The sequence below is a fragment of the Crassostrea angulata genome, chromosome 3, assembly GCF_025612915.1.
Source record: "Crassostrea angulata isolate pt1a10 chromosome 3, ASM2561291v2, whole genome shotgun sequence".
Taxonomy (NCBI): domain Eukaryota; kingdom Metazoa; phylum Mollusca; class Bivalvia; order Ostreida; family Ostreidae; genus Magallana; species Magallana angulata.
Genome location: NC_069113.1, coordinates 58,086,832 through 58,107,941, shown reverse-complemented (window position 1 = coordinate 58,107,941; position 21,110 = coordinate 58,086,832). Strand labels below are relative to the sequence as shown.

The following is a 21,110-nucleotide window of genomic DNA, read 5'->3' as shown; positions in this document are numbered from 1 at the left end:
GTTTAGATTGACATTTCTGTTTTCCGGTGGGTCGATGGACTCTTCTCCTTTGGCTACCACCGAAGTCTGTTTCGGCCTTGATGGATAGTTGACACAGGGGGCTAGAGAAAGAACAAGTCAGAATGATGTGGTGGTCCTTTACATTATAAAATATATACTTGTAGTTGAAGTCGGATGATGCTTTAATGTCTTGCGATGCAGCATTCCTTTGAGTTGTTGTTCGTTTTCTGGATGGCAGTTGGAATATTTGTGACAGTTAATCAAGGTAACAAATGTCCATAGGTATGCACGTAATATTTTAACTTTAACAATATAAATAGTCAAACTTAACACCCAACATCTAGGTCGTTCTACGCTGATGAATTTTGATAGAAATACAGAAGGCGGCTGAATCTTACAAAGTCCATGAGAGTGTACTGGAATCGAAAAAATTACCCAACAAAGACGTGTTAACCAGAGGTTATATATAATGTAATTCTTCATAGTGGTCCTATGATTTAGTACGCTGCTAAAACGTTACCAATTTGTTATCCATAAGTATCTATGTCCGTTCGACTCGTATACTATTGTTGAAACTGCTTTCATCTGTCGAAATCCCAAATTTTACAATATATCTTAAGATAGAATTCTGAAGTTTTCTTTGCTCGAGTCATTAACTTTTAAATTCACATTGATTTAAACAATGATATGGGGATCATTTTTTAAAAGTTTTATTGCATTTGACTTAGGAATAAAGCTTATTTCAAAATAATGAGAGAAGGACATTTTTAATTGTAACCCTCCAAAGTTTGGTTATAGCATTGCCATTGGTGAGCCCTATCAATGCTGAGTTGCTTTGCTAAATGTTTCTTGTATTAGAAGCGGTTGTGTCATAAGAGCCTCAGATTAATATACGTCATCCAGCGTGTTCCGGGGTGACAACTTGATCTATCCTGTGGCGGGTAACCATGATCGTTTTTCAGACTTGTTAGACCATTTTTTATATACTGGACTTACTACAGTTTCTTCCGCTTTTCATAATTAATATAATCTTGACAATGGGCACACGGCTGGTGCGACCGGTCGGCATTGGATGTTTCCTCCTCCTTGGCACCTAATCCTATTTCTATCATTTTGAGGCCCGTGTTTGCCCTGCTTTAAATTTGTATTTCGCTGAATATGGGTTTTGAAATAGTTGACAGTTTGTTGTCATCTTTCATCCATTATTTAGATAGATAGAAAAGAATTGGGAAAGAAGACATTTTCGTCGAAATTTTATAAACACTCACAAGTGACCTTGCAAAAGAATTACAAATTAATATTTTATATGGTTTTCATAAATATCGGGAAAAAATTGGCTCCAGTTGTAATCTGTCAAAATGGAGGAGATACACTTATCTCATAGTTCAAAATAGTTATCAGTCATGTTGAAGATCGGTTGTTGTAGGAGATCAGCTTGATTGTTAAACATGTAGTTTGTTGTCGACGTCAAATCTTTCCTGTTTCGGATAATTCTGTTAAAATCCTTCTCTGAAAAATTTAATGTTACGATGCCGTAACACTTCACAAAATTGCTTAGAATTTAAAATTTAATCACAAAGAGGAAATGTTTTGAACAAAACAATTTAATTATTTTACATTTTTGAGTTCATGGGGATTGAATTCTGAAAGAACTTAACGAAGGTATGGCAAATTGAGTGTTTCAGAACTAAGACAATTTTGTCAGATTTACAATAATCTATCGAGGGTTTCAGATCTAAATCAGATAAAAACTACGAATATAATGAATTTAGATTTATATATCTATGATCGGAATTATAGTCACTTGAATGTGCTAGATCTCATACGAGGAATTAATAACTGAATGTCTCAGAGTTGAAACGAAGAATATGGTATTGGGTGTTTCAGATCTTGCAGAAATACATACTCATTGAACCTTTAGCAGCTGTAGGCAACTGACTGATATTTACAGATATGCTTTATCAATCCACCTGTCTGTTGTAGCGGGCCCTTGTAGTAGCAGTGTGTACCTGTTACCCTTGGTGTCGGACGCTGACCTCACCTCCTCCAGTATATTCGACAACGACTACGGGCCAGACAGCGCCCGCCTGACTGCCAGCACGGGCTGGGCCCCTGACATCCTCGATGATAGCAATCCCTGGATACAGGTATCAAATACAAACGCAAAGTCAAAACGATAAAGAAGTTAGATAGAGAAATGGACTGCCAGCACGGGCTGGGCCCTGACGACCTCGATAATAAAAAAAACCAGATGAAGTTTTTCGGTCAATTTTCTCTTTTGATACATCAATTAAAAGAATATTAATTGACGTATCAAAAGAGAAAATTGACCAAATAACTTCAACAATGAGCGTAGCTTATTAGTAAAAAAGTTTTCCGGTCATTTTTTTAATGATACGTCGATTAAAAGATTATGAAATGCATTTCTTATCATTTGATAAAACAATATAAAAAAATCAAAAAGTGTAAATAGTGTAGTTAAAGCAGCGCCTAGGATACAAAATATAACAGCAACAGCATTTAGAATGGGCGCGCCTTCAGCTGATCTGCGTTACAGAACTGACTTTAACGAATTGAACCCAAAATGACAATTGTCGACTAAAACAACTGAATCCGAAAAAAAATGGAAAATACATGCAATGTCATGATGCCTGAAAAAGAGCTTTCCCGGAATATTGAGCCAATGTAAACAGAAACATGGCACAAGCCTTCTTGATGTTTCCATTATGGTCTACCTGAGTCTACTTTTTACATATAAAGAAATGTCTAATTAATTGCTAAGTTTGTAATTATGTAGGTGGACTTTGGAGAGTTGGTTAACATTGAGGGGGTTGTATCTGGAGGCTCCAATGACGCAATGTATGATGAGTGGGTGGAATCTTACAAGGTCAAATACAAAGGCACGGGGTCCAAATGGAAAACCGTTCAGTACTTGTCTACTAACGTAAGCTGTCACATTTGAATCGCGACTTCACTGGCAATTCCGGCAGAGCTCTGAAAGACGCTTCGAATGCATTCATAATTCCGGATGTTAGAAGTTTAAATAAATGGAGTCGCTTCCAAACAATTTAAGTATCCACTTTACAATCTTGTGCACGTATGTAATTTTATCTTACATATAAACAGAGTTCAATGTGTTGTATTAAATTTATCGAGTTTTACAAAATGGGGGTTATCTTGGACACCTGTATATTTGGGGTGTTTTCCGAGCTCTGCTGGAAACGCCCGAAAAGTTGCGATTGCTAATTCATGTACAACCTAACAATTTTCGTAGATTTTTCGATCTTGAGGTCACGATCTAGTAAATAAAAGGTGCCTACAGGTTTATGAAATTTAAGATATAAATTCTTTTAATTATGCTTCATTACAATATCTTTGTTTCATAGAGAGTACCGGGATTTAAAGTTTTTGTAGACACAAGAAAAATCATGTTTTAAACAACCATTTTCTATGAAATATGAAGGATAAAAGTAACAAATCTCGAAGTTTTGTCCGTTTTTGACTAATAAATTATATCTTGAATGCTTACAGTTTCTCCAAAAATGGCATTTAGCAGCAAGCTCATGACTTCCGTTTAAAATGAATATAGGTACCTGGATTACCTTTACCGTTATTAAATATAGAATATCAAAATATTGTTTAATTTACTACATAATTCCTTTTAAGCTGTAAAATACGGAAAAAGATTAATCAAATCAATTATGACGTCATAATGGGTTTAGCACCAAATAGACGACCTAGAATCATTAACTAGATCTTGACCTTAACCCAGGACCTTAAGGACGTTGTTTACACAGGGGTTGAGTTCTCAAATCCGGATCGTTAAAAAGTTTAATAACATGAGTAAAATTTGTTCTAGACATAAAATCTATTTAAGAAATGAATTATTATTTGACATTACATTCGATATTTTTACTATATTAAGGAATTCAGTTCAAAGAAAGTTTGACTTTTACCAAAACAGAGGAAATTCGGACAAAAATTTTCAGATTTTGTTTTCCACTGAAAGATTATTGGTAGTACTATGATATATAAATTTACGATTTTATTTGTTACTCAACATGATTTTGCATTTTTTTCTGTTGGTTCTATCTCACTTTTTCATTAAGATAATCGTATGGCACACACCACAACAATATTGAAAAATGCTTAAAAATGATAAAAGACACCATATCACAAAATTTTGATCATTGACCTCATATGAATTTTATGCCAGCAGAAAAAGGTCAATATACTTAGTTTTTAACTGTAATTGTTTAAGCATTGTCAACATTTAGTTTTTTGTTATATTGAATCAGAAATGAGTAGGAAATTGAAAACTGATAGAGGAAATTCGGACTTGAATATCTATAAAATTTGTGAATGAAACCTTAATGCTTTGTATCTATTTAATGTCACTGCCATTCATAAACTGTATTTCATTTGTTAAAGAGTTTAGCATTTTATATTATTTTCACAATTAAGAAAATCTCAATCATAGTGTAAAATGATTCGGGATTTCTCTAAATTTTCAAAAATATTCAATGGCCATTAACTCAAAAAGTAGGTCATTGACCTACTATTATGAAAGTGATGAATGAAACTACCATGTAAGGTCTATAGCACACAGTAGTTTGTTTTTTGTTATCATCAGTGAAATTTTTTTTATTCTGAGTAAAAGTCATCCTTAACATGGGTTATTTTTTCTCGAGGAAATAGGAAGAAGATAGTGCTCATGTATGTGATCTAATTATTCAGTGAATTTTAAAATTGCTAAAATTGGTTTGCATGCATGGGACACATGGTCCTGACGTTTGAGAATTTTTAGAAAATTTAGAATAAGACAAGTACAACTTACATACAACAATTAAGAGAACAGCAAAGGACAATCTCAAAATGTTTGGAAAAATTGCCCTTTTTCACATGTTCACGGGTACAGCACCACCCTCCAGACCTGAGCCACGACCCTAAACTACCGTGGGATTTGTATGTTAATGTCTACCCATGCATAATCACCATTTAATTGGGGGGGGGGGGTGTCAATCACATTCCTTTCGAGTGTCATTTCCATGTGCTGAACCCACCCTGTTTTAAGGCACAAATCCGGTAGTGAATTTTTTTTTGCCACAGTTTCGAATTCCATTCCATATCAAAGTGTCATATATCAAAGAAATGGACATGACCTCTTCTGATCATAGAATGACGTCATTAAGGTCCTTGATAGAGGATCACAGGTCACACTGCTCAGCACGAAGGTCAATATTCGGCACTGTCAGCTGGTAATCAGCCAATGAGATAACGAGGACCCTAACATGTAGACAAGCTAGAGAACTTTAATTGTTAGATAATCAATCATGTATCAAATTTTGTTACCAAACATAAATTGTGATAAGATTTTTACATTAGTAACATATATCGCTGTATTGACGTAAGTCTAGATCCTTTTCTACATGTATGGATTGCTCATCTGTAAACATTGGGCAATGAATTACTCTTTAAATCGTTCAATAAAACAAATACCTAAGAGTACGTGTAAACACCTGCTTTGTCGGGGAGTTCTAGGGTACTAAGTATTAATTGTAGTTGACGGAAATGTCACATCAGCACCTCCGATGTTCCCTTTATATATCGGACAGACGTGCGAAACTTTATTGACGTCACTTCCTCACTTGAATTCATCACTGTCTTCCTAACCACAGTCTACAAGAAATAGCGTCTTTTAAAATGAAAAAAAAATTCGTTTGATGATTATACTCAAAGCAGATGTTAGATTCCCCTTTCTAATAAATAATCAAAGGCCGGAACGGTCACAAAGGCGTCGAGCTGACATTTATAGTTGTTTTCAGCTGAGAAAAACCTCATGTTCAGATGAGACTGTAATAGACTCATCTTCTATGTAAACTATCATTTAGAAAACTTAAATTTCTCTCTCTCTCTCTCTGTTAGTGTGTAGGTTATAATTAATTTTTTTTTCTTTTTTTACAGGTACCTTTGTATGCCCAAAAGGGCCCAGAATTTGGAAATAAAATTATCTTATCTTATCTTTTCTTTTATATAGCATGATATCAATAATTTGAATTTCTGTACGTATATCAAATAATATTAGAATAAAAAAGGAAATGAATTACGTTTTGTGCTGTTTCAAAAACAATAATCAGTATATTTCGTTATAAAATAGGTAGTGATGCGTTTATAATACAGTAACTCATCATGGTTATAAAAAATCGAAGAAATTTCAAAGTTCCAAAAAAAAATCATTTTTTTTCTGCTTTACAAAGTCTTTGCACAATTTTTTCAGGCTCATAATTTGAATACATTAACAGTGTGTCCCTAATTATAATAATAAAACATACTTTTATTTATTTCAATTCCGATTACCTATGCTATGGTTGTTTACAAACAAATCCACAACACGTGCTTTCTAAAATGCTCGACCAACCCAACTGCATTATCGTGTTTATTATGCAACAAAATCTCTAGATAAGTTTATCGCTTACAATTATTTTGGAGACCATGCCCGATAACAAATAAATTTACATATCAATTTTATTTATATCGGACACGGTCTCCAATCAAAATGTAAGCGATAAACTTTAATAATATTTTTGTGAATGTTTACATTGCACCTTATTGTATTCATCCGCCATTTCTTGATTAAGCAAATTTATACTAATGCAATGAGTTGTCAATAACCAGTGAGGCAAAGTTGGATTTTTTGTACACAATTTAGTTGAATAAAAGGAATACAAATCTTGTAATACGTTTAATACTTCAAGGAACTTATTTTTTATGCGCATTAAAAAGGCGGTGCAGAGCATGAATTTTTGGACGATTGCCAATCCAGACGATCGCTAGAAGGCTGCCGAGCATTAGCTTGACGCCTTATAAATATGAATACGTACCCTAATAAGTATCAAATTTTAAAACCCTTACAACCGTAGATGCGTATTTGTTTATACTGTCAGTTAATTGTCCTTAATTCCTTTTCCTATGTGCTAACAGCTCACAAACAAATACAACGGATATTTGTTATACATATGAATTGTCAATGACTTTTCTCTAATTCAATTGTAGGAGTTTGCAGCTACTGTGGTTTCATCAATATTCGTTGAATACCAATTTTCATGGATTTCGTTGTTAAGTTTATCCTCGAAATTAAATGTGCATTGAAGTGCAATATCCATTAAAATTTTGTATTGATAGGGTCATTGGCCTTGAATTTACGTATCCTTGAAAGTGATTTTCACTTTATCCACGAAAATTGATACCCTTGAATATTAATGAAACCACAGTATATAGCACTGATACAGAAACACACAAAGTACACGGTCACTTGTAAGACATATACTCTGTCTAAATCCAATTTTAGGGGGACCACAGCTAACACAGAAAAACACACAGCAGTGACGTGAATTTGTTTCCATTTATTTCTCTGAGTTCATAGCTGACACAGCCATGGACATACACTTGTTGGATATGTAGCGTGTCTATAAACTGTCTCATTTATATTACAGGTGTTCCCAGCTAACACTGACAGAACTACCCTGATCAGGAATGATCTACCCTCACCCATAACAACCCTCTCCCTCAGGATATACCCCCAGGATTGCCATAAATACTGTACCATACGCTTTGACGTCGTCGGATGCAAAGGTATGATCTAATGACATTATCCTGCAACATGAACGTTCTTTAATTATTGCAAGAAATAACTTTTGTAGAAATTGTTGTTTTTGATCAGCTTTCATTATATTTGTTGATATATACTCGACCTCGAGAAAACGTCACAACGCCAAAGTTTTAATGAAGATAACACTTCTAAATGCTTGGAAAGGCAGCTACATGTGGATCTCATTTATTCTCTTCTTAAAGTATCGTAAATCTCTTTAACGGTATACTGTTAGCTTTAAAAGGAATGTCTTATGTGAAGAATGCGTTTGTCATAGATTTTTCATAATTTCCAAATCTGAATCTAATACTTTTTTAAATTTCGAAAACATTTTAATGTGCACATGTCTCAAAGACGACGGTTCACAAACAATAACAGTATATTTAGATATTCAAGAGAGACTGGTATTACCAGTATATCAAAATGTCTCCCGTTACCGGATAACAGACAGAGAATTTTTTGTAGATACACCAACAACGACGACAACAACAACAACGACGACAATCTCTCCAACAACCAAAGCAACAACTCCAAAAACAACGACAACTTCTCCAACGACCACAACAAGCCAGCAGACGACCACAACAAGCCTGCAGACGACCACAACAAGCCTGCAGACGACCACAACAAGCCTGCAGACGACAGCGCCCTACAACACCTCGACACTCTGCTCCTGTACCTGCACCGACAATTCCTATCTGACTTCAGATGATCTGAATGTTAAGATATCCAATATAGTTCAAAACTTGACGGTCACCAAGAGATCAACATCGACCTTCTTACGTACCAAAAACTGTGCGCAGGACAGTAGACCGGAAGTAGTGTACGTAGGGTATGTCGGGATAGGTCTTTTAGTTTTCGTTGCCAGTCTAATAGCTCTACCCGACCTGCTGTCATTATATCTGTTTATGTACAGTTTGTGGGAAAAGGGAAAGGGTGTTTCGAGTGATTGACAGACATTGACACTGGCGGATTTAAAGGAAGACGGGGCCCGCCCCAACCCACCCTCTTTGTGATCAGAAAAAAATCGTAGAACTACAGAACATAAGCAATCACAGATTACAAATCTCACGGAGACGGAGCATTACCTTTATGAGACTATCTTTAATTTCATATTATATGAAAGTCCTAGCTAATGATCTTGGATATTCATGGATACTGTAGTGTGGTTTGACACAATATCATATGTCATATGATAAAAATTGTTTGATAAACAAACGATAATTTCATATGTGATTGTAAAACACAATTTTAATCAATATAGTAATATAAAATAGGATATTGCACCTAATGATATCATGCAATATTGTGTCATATGATGTATCATATGATATATCATATGATATATCATATGATACAATATAATACTATAATATATAATGAAACAATATAATATTGTTACAGATGACATTGTATCAAGATATGATATTTTTAAATAAATTGTATCATTGTATTGTATTTAGAATATTACATAGTATCATACATGATACATAATATATTATATCATATGATACAATCTATAGAGAATAATACATACCCTTTTTCCATATCACAGCCAGTATCAGCCCGAGACTCCAATATCAGCCCGAGGGCCGAAGGCCCAAGGGACGATATTGGTCGAGGGCTGATACAGGCTGTGATATGGAAAAGGGTATTTATTATTTTTATTGCATACTTAGTAATAAAATTTTTAAAAAAAACATCAACTTGAAAAAAATTGATTTTAAATATTATTTGAAAGTACAAGTAGTCTGTACATGTATTAAAAAAAAATATTTATTTTTTTTTCATAAAAACCGAAACGAAAAAAAGGCAGCGGAGTTCCGCAAGGGGTGTGATATCCATATCAGCCCTTGGGCTGATAACCTGTATCAGCCCCGGAGGCCGAAACGAGTTTTGTAATGCCATATGTATCACATATGCAAAAAACTTGTATTAATTACTAAGTATGCAATAAAATATGATACAACAATGTTTCTTGTCATATAACACAATATCATATTGTACAATAAAATGTAATAAAATTATATATTATGTAGTACAATATCATATTATGCAATATCATACGAAACAATATTATACTTTACATTATCATACGATGCAATTTTATGTGGTACAATAATATATTTTATTAAACAATATAATATTATACCATATTAAATCATATGAAACAATATAATATATAATACAATATTGCATCATATAATACAATTTTACTTTACAATATTATGTGAAACAATACTTTATTGTATTTTACAAAATCATATTTCACAATATTGTATCAAAATTAACAATATTATATATAACTTTAACCAAAAACTTTAACAACCTCATCCAGCATCCGAATCCAATGGCTAATATTCAGCATTCAAGCATGTCATGTCCATCAGTATTATAAGATGCACCATACATGCAAGTTTGGTGAAGATAGGACCAGTAATAACTAAAACATAATCATAAGAGGGCACCTGCTCAAATAACTTTAACCAGCTCCAGAAATCTAACCTCATTCCGCATCCAAAACCTTATAGCTCAGATTCAGCATTCAAGCCTGTCTGATGCATCAGTATCATAGGACGCACCATCAGTATCATAGGACGCACCATCAGTATCATAGGACGCACCATCAGTATCATAAGACGCACCATCAGTATCATAGGACGCACCATCAGTATCATAGGACGCACCATCCATGCAAGATAGGTGGTGTTAAGACCAGTAGTAACTTAGAAATGGCTAACAAAGGGCACCTGCTCCAAAAACTTTAATCTGCTACAAAACCTTAACCTCCTTTAGCATCTGAAACCTATGGCTCAGATTCAACATCCAAGTCTTTCAAGTTCACAAGTAGGTCCAGATGCATCATCCATGCAAGTTTGATGAAGATAGGACAAGTAATAATTTAGATACAGGACCTGCAACGAAAACCTTAACCAGTTCCAGGCGCCGACCCAGGGGGTATAGTATAAGCTTCCCCTGAATTCGTCTCGGTGAGCTAAAAATCAATTTTAGTTGTTATTGGCCTAATAATGTCAAGTAAAGCTAATATAGCTCAAATAAGAGCTTCAAAACCTGGGAGCTGATGGGGGACTTGCCCTTTGAGTCCCCACTAGGGCTTTATCCTGGACCCATCGGAGGCCTTAAAACGGCCTTAAAACCGCCGGTCTTTTAGGCTCCCATTTCGATAAATCCTGGATCAACCACTAAATTGTGCAAGTGACAACGTTGTGGCATTAACGGAATTTTAAGACCTTTTATCAAGCAAACTGCCTTTTTTTAGTAAACAAGCGCCTGTGCTCTCGTGCATTATCAGATATACACACAGTGATAAGAAATACCCACACTCGTTTACATAAAGTTTTATTGTAATGTTATCGTCTAGTATGGGACAATAATGAAACGCAGTCACGTGATCTGTGGTTTACAAATCAAATTTCTGTTCCTTTGCTGAGGGTTTTCCTGTAATAATAACTGTAGAATGTAAGAATGAAAATGTGTCATTAATGATAACAAAACTTCTAATTATTACATAAAATGTGACATCACATCGTAACGAGAAAAAAATAGAACTTTGTAATACGGCATTGTCCATGCAAAAAGTGTGCGCAATATAGCGTTTACAGTCAGAGGTTATATGATCAACCATATCATGTAGCACAATCCTTTTGTAATATAGCACTGTACAAACATAACTTACGTAATATAGGACTGTACAACCATGTAATCAGAATAAGGTATTGTACAACCAGAACTGTACAATTAGAAATCTTAGAAAATACAGCATTATACAACCTGGTCTATGTTACAAGACATCACTGAACCAGACAGATCTTGTAATACAGCATTATACAACCTGGTCTATATTACAAGACATCACTGAACCAGACAGATCTTGTAATACAGCATTATAATACAAAACATCTTATGCTGTACATCACTAATTGTACAGATAACCAATGTAAATAACAGCATTGTACAACTTTTATATCATAATAGTAAGTCATTTGACATCAGTGCAACAATGTCAAGTCTCTTAAATTGAATAATAATTTCTGAATTTTTTGTAACAAAATATTGAATTTACCAAATATTCCTCAAAACTAAGTAGGACTGTGTCAACCCACCATCTTAAACATAACGCACTTTGATGAACTGAACAATGATCGCAAACCTATGACGGATAAAACAATGTAATATCGATCAAGTTCCTGTGGTTTTCATAAGGTGGATACAAAAAGAGATGTTATTTTCTTCCATCAACTGACGCTGGGATGACGTCACTCCTGGCTATACATGTTGGAGTAATGATCACAGATGTTTACAATCTCGGGAAAACTCTGCTGCAGATTCTCGGAGAACATTTTCACCTCACGGAAGACATGTTGGAAATCCTCGCGCGTAAAGAAGAGGCCGGGCGGCAGGAAGTTACCGTCATCCGTGTTCACGTGCTCCAGCGCGGACTTCCACATACAGAGGGCCAGCATGGAGGGGCGGATTTGACTCAGTTCGTAATCCTGGAGGGAGAGCTCGAGCAGACACCGTGCCATGGACCGCGCCTGTCTAATGACAAAAGCATGGCGTCATACAAATGCTTTTTAACAGAGTGTAAATACCTGTAAGTACTGACTAAAACGTTTATAAACATGCACATTTTGAAGATGAAAGGTCATACAGATTCTATGCATGAAGTTAAATCAGTTCATTTACACATGTACATTTATATTCATCCGCACAGTACTTTCTACTCTACTTCTTTGGAATACAAGAGCTGATCAGTTGGATAAGTTATCGCTGCAAGTCTGAAGCTCCCAATCTGAAAAAATTCGGAATGACGACCTGGGAGCTATACAGTTCCATGCGCGCTAAAAAAAATTGCAATTAATGGCGCACAAAAAATCGCGCTAGTTTTGGGCTAATTGACCTTATTTCCTAATAAAACTCAATACAAATTGTTTGATTCGAACAAATCCCTCGGACATTTTTACAACAGATATCGCCTCTTTACTTGCCTCTAATATTCTTTTAAACACCATCACCAGCCCCGTAAAGTTAAGAAGTGCAGGTTGTTTACATTTAAAATTGATCTGTTTGTGAATTTAACATGCTTCATTTTGCGAGGTCGGTTAGTGTGTTTAAGAGAAAGTCTGAAGTAAGGTGACATTATATGTACATTAGTAAATTGCCTGAAGAATTTAATGGTTCTAATTTTTTCCACAGAATTTGGAAATAAGGTTGAGCAGTCCAAAACTGGCGCAATTTGGTGCGCTGTATAAATACAAAATTTTATTACATACGGAACTGAAGCTCCCAGGTCGTCCTTTCGAATTTTTTCAGACCGGTAACCTTGTAAGTTTAAACTTCATTCCCAGTGAACAATTATTGATCAGTACAATTTTGCAACCCTCTGCACGGCGCATCTTATTATAAACAGACTAAAAATATTTCCAATTGGGTTCGGTATTTTTGTACTAATAAATGTATAAACCTTAACAAAATTACAATTTTTTCAATTCAAATATTTCATTAAAATTAATAATTATTCATGGTCCATAAATATATATACTATAAACAAAACACGTGCAGGGCTCGCAAAGATTCTCCTGGGCCGATTTGTTAATAGAAATATGTTTTTCTACTTCTCGCAGGCAATAATTGTTCAAAGTTTTTAAAATAACCATAATTATTATTTTGTATCTGTTTTGTTTTTTCTTTTTTAAATTTCATCACAGGAGTTGCTACAAACTTAATTAATTCTGTAAGTGATGCCCCTTAAGGGGTTACTTGAAATATTTATGTCTGTTCATCTTAAAATGAACTGAATTGGTAAACCATTTTTATTTTCCCGAGGAAGTGATGATGTGTTGCGTTTAGAGATCCCGTTTCACCTCTTATACCATGATGGCCGTCGTCGTGCGAAGATCTTGTAGTTTTCAGAACGTGTCAATTACTAATTACTGTCAATCAAAATCCACGTGGTACAAATAAACGATAAAAGATTTTTCGGATTGTACTATCCTCGAATTTCCAGAAGCTCATAAATACATTTATTAGGTATGTAAAATGGATGTACTTCAACTGTCACAATCAACGTTATTTAATATTTCCTAACGATACAATGGGTAAATATGAAGTAAAACACACATGAGTTTCAGCTGCACTGTCTCTAGAGGTCCCAGTACTCAGTGTGGGCAGGCATACATGAAAACTTTAACCGAAATTCAAAGAGAAAAGTCACGATTTACAAAAATGAGAAGCAATTCAGTGAATTTGAAACATGCATTTCAATTTTAAAAACCGATTGTTTTATCAAATCAAATTCGGGAGTATAAAGCCAGAAATAAAAATACAACGTGGACTGTGACGAGCCTTGTTATTATCCATAATGTTTAAAGGTCAGATACCTGTACTTTTTAATTTGCTAGTCAGTGGAAACAGGTTTTTATCCACTGAATGAATCGTGATGAAAAAAGAGTCTGTGGAGCAGGACTATTATTATTAGTACTGTTCATTTTCTTATCTACTACAAAGGCCGACGATTGCTACACCAACACATTTCAATTTAATTTTATTCAAATCCTCGAAATAAGACATATTTCTGAAAGGTTTATCACAGAAAATGTATACATTCATGTAAAACAAAACCAAATTCCAAGACAACGGAAATAAATCTCTTTCAAAATAAAGAAACATTTTAGAAATAGAAGAAATGACTTGCGGCTGCCGCTGTTGGTTTTTTTGTTTTTGTTTTTTGTTTTAGTACGCTTCCATGAACATGTTGGGGTTTGTTTTACACACAGATGATTCCGGTGTTATATTATGTTATATTATAGTTCAGTCTGCTTTCACGTTTACACGTACCTGAGACGGTCAGCGTGGAAGCCAGAGTAGTTACTGATAACACAAGACGAAAAGTATTCAAGGAAAAACTGGGAGGTGGGAACCAGCAAATCAAACCGCAGGGCATTCAAAATGACCCTTTCTAATTGTTTTACTTGGTCACGTGAGTAAATGTCGTCACATCCGCTCAGTAGATCCTTTATTTCTGGAGGATGTATTTCTTCCTGTAAAATATTTTTGAAAAAGACTTAACGAGCAAATACCTTCGTTTCGTGCATCATGAATAAAAAAGTAGTGTACGCACTGATTTACAGGCGATCAATAGCGAGGTTATTCCGAGTAGCTGCAGGTAGTCTCGCGAGGCTTGCATGAGATCTAGCACTCTATCTACCACATTAACTGCCACAAACAGCGTGTCTTGCCAAAGGTTCAGCTGATGATGAACTCCAGTCAACCAACTGATCAAAAGCCCGCGCATGCCAGGAGTGACCTTTCAACAAATCAATCAAAAATTATAAATCAATACTTAAATGAATACTCTCTCTCTCTCTCTCTCTCTCTCTCTCTCTCTCTCTCTCTCTCTCTCTCTCTCTCACCTCGGGTTGGTTGTCTAGGCATGACGTCACTTGGTATTTGTATTCAATACTCAGACGGTGTTGATAAATATGGTCCAGGTGTTCCTCAAAGCCAGAGTGATCCGCAGTATGAATTGAACAAGGTCTGAACTGAAAGCTGCCGAGGTGTTCCGGGGTGAGACAGAGCTTGTCCACGCGCCAGTCCAGCACGCTCTCCAGGCATTGCAGGTGGAGCCCGTCGGTAAAGCCGGAGTCCGTCAGGGAGGGGACCAGGGTGTCCGTGTCGGTGGGGGTACACGGGCCGCTTACCACCTAAAAAAACCAAGAAAATAATGTAGTTTTACGATCATAAGAAATTCTCGGGATTTAATATCAATCCGGGGTCCGTCAGGGAGGTTGACCAGGGTTTCCTAGCTGTCTGTTGGGATACATGGGCCGTGGGTTTTTTTATGTTACGTAACACGAAACCTACCGAGACCAAGCTCTCTCTCTCTCTCTCTCTCTCTCTCTCTCTCTCTCTCTCTCTCTCTCTCTCTCTCTCTCTCTCTCTCTCTCTCTCTCTCTCTCTTAATGTATATGCCCCCCCCCCTGAGAGCCCTTGATCGGTTAATAAACACATAGGTGCTTGAGGACAGGACCGACTCTCCCCCCCCCCCCCCTTTCCACACCCCCACACCCCCCAATTATAAAGACCCCGGGACTTTACTCTTTTTTAAAATTAAATTATCCTTTTTTGACATATTTCTAATCTAATTTATTCATTCATTGCCCAAAATTACCTAAAACAAACATTTTATAAAAATCAGACCCTCTGTGTATATAATACAAGAAGGCTGCTAAAGGGTTTATCGCAAGGAAGATAACTCGTAACATCAACTTTTTTTTTATTTTCTCTTTTATGTCTTCCATTGTAATACATTCAGTATGAGTGCCTTCTTTTAGATTTTCCAGTACCCAAAACGATAAAAAAAAGTTTTCAATTCTTCGCGGCTTGATTAGAATTCGTACTTCTAATGAATTGCACTTTTTTTCGAGTTTGCCATGCAATTTCTCTGTTTAAGAGCAGAGTTATCTTCCTTGGGATAAACCCTCACTTTCGTTGATTCTAGATGGATCGGTTCAAAACTTGCAACTTGTCGGTGTAAGTTGTCCTAATTTACCCAATGAATGTATTTACACGGGCATGGCATGCACATATATAAATTAGATTAGAAATATGTCATAAAAGGATAATTTCATACGAAAAATGAATAAAGTCCCGGGGGTCTAAATACTGCACTGCATTGCTGAGGCAATATTTTATACCTGTGTAGAAAATCTTTACAAATTATTAGATCATATAGATGAGTAACAGATATAGAGCTAGTCTCCGTTACTCGGCGAGAGTTGACCCAATGAAATTGTAGGATTTTCGTGCACTGCGCTCTTCTAAGAAATGAATTTTAATGGCTTTTTTTTAAACGTTACGGAAATTCTCAATCTATTCTTAGTACTTTTGTCATGCACGAGTTATTTGGTGCTTAGTGTATTTTTGATTATTGCGACGTAATATCACAAGAGTATTAGGAGCTATAAGTATGCCACCATACTATGGTGGCATAGATCTGCCACCACTTGCCAGATAATAATGTCGACTTGTCAGATCTTGATGTCGACTTGTCAGATAATCATGTTCACTTGTCAATTCTTTAAGTCGACTTGTCACTTATTCACGTGTTTAAGAATTCAACGCTTTAACCTTTCCACGCCCAATTTGTGCCATCCATTTGAAATAATATTTTCTGACAAGTCGACATAATCATCTTTTAAGTCGATATAATTATTTGACAACACGACATAATTATTTGACAAGACGACATAACATCTGACAAGTCAACATCATTATCTGACAAGTCGACTTACAATATGAATTATAGTTTTCTTTAAACTAGTTGCTTTTGATTATTTTTTCTGTCATATAATTATGTTAACTTGTCAGATCTTTATGTCGACTTGACAGATAATTATGTTAACTTGTCAGATCTTTATGTCGACTTGTCAGATGATTATGTAAACTTGTCAGATATTTATGTCGACCTATTATACAATTATTTAATGCTTGAGCAGTCAATAGACCATAATATTTTTCCCGAGGTGCAGGGAACAGCTCAGTATGATCTATTGCCCGAGGCCGTTGGCCTCGGGCAATAGATCATACTGAGCTGTTCCCTGCACCAAGGGAAAAAAATTCTGGTCTATTGACTGTTCAAGCATTAGATAATTGTTTTATTACCTAATTCCTATTTTAGTTTTCGGGGTTTACAATTTGCATATTGCAGATGGTTTTCGTGCCATTATGCTATATACTAAGATTTTTTTTTTCATCTTTTACATGCACAAAACCTATTACATGCATTACAACATCTCAATTTAATATTAGTTTACAAAAAGAAGGGGGAGTCTTCAACCCATTAGATTTTAAATAGACTTTTACCTTATATGAGGCTTTAAAACTGTTGATTATTTGATACTCAATTTTGATAACATTGAATTTGGTTTCACCAAGTACTAAAAACAGCGTCTATGTAAAGGAATATACATTCCCTGAGAACTATCCACCCCTGCGAATGTGTTCGGAATGTTTTCTTTATCGTTGCTAAGTATGTAATAAATCCAGAGGTGCTCGAATGAAAGTTCACGAGACTTCACCGAGATTTGTTCAGTTCCTGTGAAATTTCTAGCGGGAGTATAAGTGTTCGGATAATATTCTCAAAATACCTAAGTACTGGTCGATTTTCATATCATATTCTACTTTGATTTATGTTAAAACATCAACATCTTTTAAGATGTATGTCTTTTTTCAGAATCTAGCGGTTTTTTGAATTAAACGATGATATTCAGAACAGAGTTATCGTTCGTGTTCAACCACGTGTAGAGTGATTTATAATATAAACATTAGGTTGCTTAATAAAATCATAGCCATGTTTGATGCTTGTGGTGTGCAATACCAATTTTTCAAAAATTTAACGGGTGAATGTTTTGCATAAAAACTTGGTGTATCAAGCCATTTTCAAGGAACATTCTGCATAAAATAGTACAGTTTGTTTCATTATTGATGTTATTACTAGGTCAGGCGCGGATCGAAAATTAATTCTTAGAGGGGATCTCTACTACACATGTTAATTGTCGCAACAGCAGAAAAAACTATTTTTTGTATTGTCTTGTTTATTTCTAGAACACATTATATCCACCAATTAATGAAGATAAAGTGTAAAATCAATAAACATCTAGAATTTAAATTTGACTACAAGTACCTAGATTCTCTAAAATAGACTATAAACACGAGGCACGATTTTTACTGCGAAACAGAAAGGGTCAATTAAAACCACGTGGTCTAAAATTTAAATGACAATAACATTCGCAGGGGTGTATCGAAAGGATGTAACATTAACATACCCGCGTTCTGAAATACGTTGCCGGTCCAATAGATCGCAGTCTATTGACCGGCGGTCTAATAGATCGCAGTCTATTGACCGGCAGTTCAAAATAGACGCAAATATAATCCCTTTGATTAGGTAATAAATGATATTTTGATGACAAGTAAATGGCAGTTAGTGGCACTAACACGCTTTGACACCAAAATATTGAGTTTCTAGTCACTATGGTTATTTTCTGTCAAGTCAACATAAAGATCTGACAAGTTGACATAAATATCTGACAAGTCGACATTATCAAATGAGAAGTTGACATAATTATCTTACAAGTGGTGGCAGATCTATGCCACCATACATCCCTGCCAATTCTATATACTGTTTATTGTACAAGTTGTACATGCTTATTTATACGTATATAAAATGTATTTTTTGTGCTTTGCGATTTGATCTAGTATTTCACTCATTTGTAACGTAATTCATCTAATTACATTAAATACGATCTTGTAACGAACGCATATACATATGCATATTCGTTATGTGTATGAACAAATTAGATAAGAAAAAATATTTTCAGGATTAAACGAGGGGGAAAATAACAGAATATATTATTAACTATTAACATTTCACAGTTTTGTCTATGATAAAACGACAAACTGAATTTGAAACGTATATTCAAATACAGTTCACCAATGACGCGAAGTCAAAAATTTAACATTTCACAAAACAATAGCCGAAATAAACCTAAATATAAGTAACGAGTAACCATTCTTTGAATATAATTACACGTGGAGATAAGTCCCTATTCCTTTAATAATTCTCACTAATCTAAGTCGACGTAAATGTCACCCCCCCCCCCCCTTCTAACGAATCTCATTAAAATAAGACTTGTACAATCAATACGACGTCCTTTATTAAAAAAAATCATAAAAATTAGATTACCTGAAAATAAACTAGGTACATTAAATTAAATTGTCATATACACTGATTTGGAGAATCTAAATTCTAAAAATTTAATATGCTATAATGTAATAGAGCGTGCGTATCTCAGAAAAGTGTTTAATTTCATCTAGACTGCCCTCGTTCTAAATAAAATGGATCATTTCAGAGGGTCCAGATCCCATCCCATCATCCCAAACCCGAAAGTTCAATTTTTGGCATCTTATCAAACACTGAATCCCCCGTGCTTGCTGTGACTCTGTGAGTCCGTCAGCTGATTTTACCGGGACTGTATAAACACACAGCGACGGCGAGTAGGGCTAGCTCCTGCGCCGTTGTGTGGCCTTTCTCTGAACAGTTTTTAAACAAAAATAGTTTGCCTTTGATCCACGAACGTGTCATGGATTTCGTGACCACTTTTCAATTTCTCAATCTAATCTACGACAAAGTGTGTAACAAAGTCCTATTTACATCTATTGGAGAGAGAGAGAGAGAGAGAGAGAGAGAGAGAGAGAGAGAGAGAGAGAGAGAGAGAGATTTACGTATGTATTAATATGCATCATTTATCTGAACCTGTTTATTTTATGCTCGTTTCCAATATTGCGTTTGACCTATTCATACAATAAAAGTTCAGTTCGAAATCAGCTGATTTCTAACCTGTTCCTCTCCGTAGATATCCAAGGAGACGTCATCATCTTCTTCGGTGAGCTCCTGTTTAATCAGCAGACACTCCGGCGACAGAGAGGGACTGTACTGGGTCCCCCCTCCGCTGTCCCTCCCCATAGTGCCGGGGGCTCGAGTTTGGTTCATCACTTTACACTAAATTACAGCATTCTCAGCTATGGTATGGACGCAACGTAAACAGTCGGGTACTGGACGAGTCCATATCAGCAGGGGTGACAACTTTGTCTTAGGATGGGCCCGATGTGGACTAGCCAATTTCTGGCCAACGTTCGTGTGTACTTGGGTTCATTGTGTTAAAACTTCGTTCGAAAAACAATAAGCTCAGGACGGGAAATGCGAGATTTTTTCCACGAAGAAAGAATACAAAGCTCAGTGCCGTTTCGATTTGTCATATGTTCAGTTCAGGTCATTCGTGAAATTGTCAGCAATGAAGCTTTTTGGCGCCACACTACCGATATATCAGAAGTTTCACTCTTTACACAATTCAATGACCGATACAGGCTTCTAATTGTTTTATTTGGCTTTTTGGTATGTTTTTTCTTTAGAAAATTGGGTAATAGGTTTAAGCGCACTTAATATACGATTTGACCTCAAATATAGCCTTTTGCAAACATCAGACATTTTCAATAGTATATGTATTTAGTTTAAATTCATTCAAAGAAATGCAAATTACACAATTACCATGCTCTAAGAGAGTCTTAATTATCTTACACGACATCATTAAAAAAGACACCATTATAAAATCAGTACAGTGTATCCAGGTTTCGAAAATCATATTGCTGAGGTTATTTTTAGTAACAGGTACTCTCCGTCTAAACACAGGTGTAGGCGAAATAATTGGAAAAGGCGCTATTAATACCTCTTTGTTGACCTCCAAAGAACTTATTTCACAGCTATATTAAATATGTTTTTAATTAATGCCACGTAATATATTTATATAAAAATGTATGTCAAGGAAAACAATTTCTAATATTTCGTATAAGACACATATTTACATGAAGATAAATGCATTGAGAT

General features: G+C 35.4%; 2 protein-coding genes across 2 annotated transcripts; one reads left to right on the top strand and one right to left on the bottom strand.

Moving 5' to 3' along the window:
- Positions 1 to 49: 49 nt before the first annotated feature.
- Positions 50 to 9,061, top strand: LOC128177654 (integumentary mucin C.1-like). The gene is made up of 5 exons (XM_052844453.1): positions 50 to 265; positions 1,984 to 2,147; positions 2,798 to 2,944; positions 7,494 to 7,632; positions 8,114 to 9,061. Exons 1-5 carry the CDS (start codon positions 196 to 198, stop codon positions 8,599 to 8,601), a joined length of 1,008 nt encoding a protein of 335 aa, XP_052700413.1. The 5' UTR covers positions 50 to 195; the 3' UTR covers positions 8,602 to 9,061.
- A 1,930-nt stretch (positions 9,062 to 10,991) lies between these two features.
- On the bottom strand, positions 10,992 to 20,565 carry LOC128179015 (cyclin-O-like). The gene is made up of 5 exons (XM_052846478.1): positions 20,067 to 20,565; positions 15,082 to 15,372; positions 14,790 to 14,975; positions 14,507 to 14,709; positions 10,992 to 12,208 (listed from the first exon to the last, which is right to left on the bottom strand). Exons 1-5 carry the CDS (start codon positions 20,217 to 20,219, stop codon positions 11,926 to 11,928), a joined length of 1,116 nt encoding a protein of 371 aa, XP_052702438.1. The 5' UTR covers positions 20,220 to 20,565; the 3' UTR covers positions 10,992 to 11,925.
- Between the last annotated feature and the right edge of the window lie 545 nt (positions 20,566 to 21,110).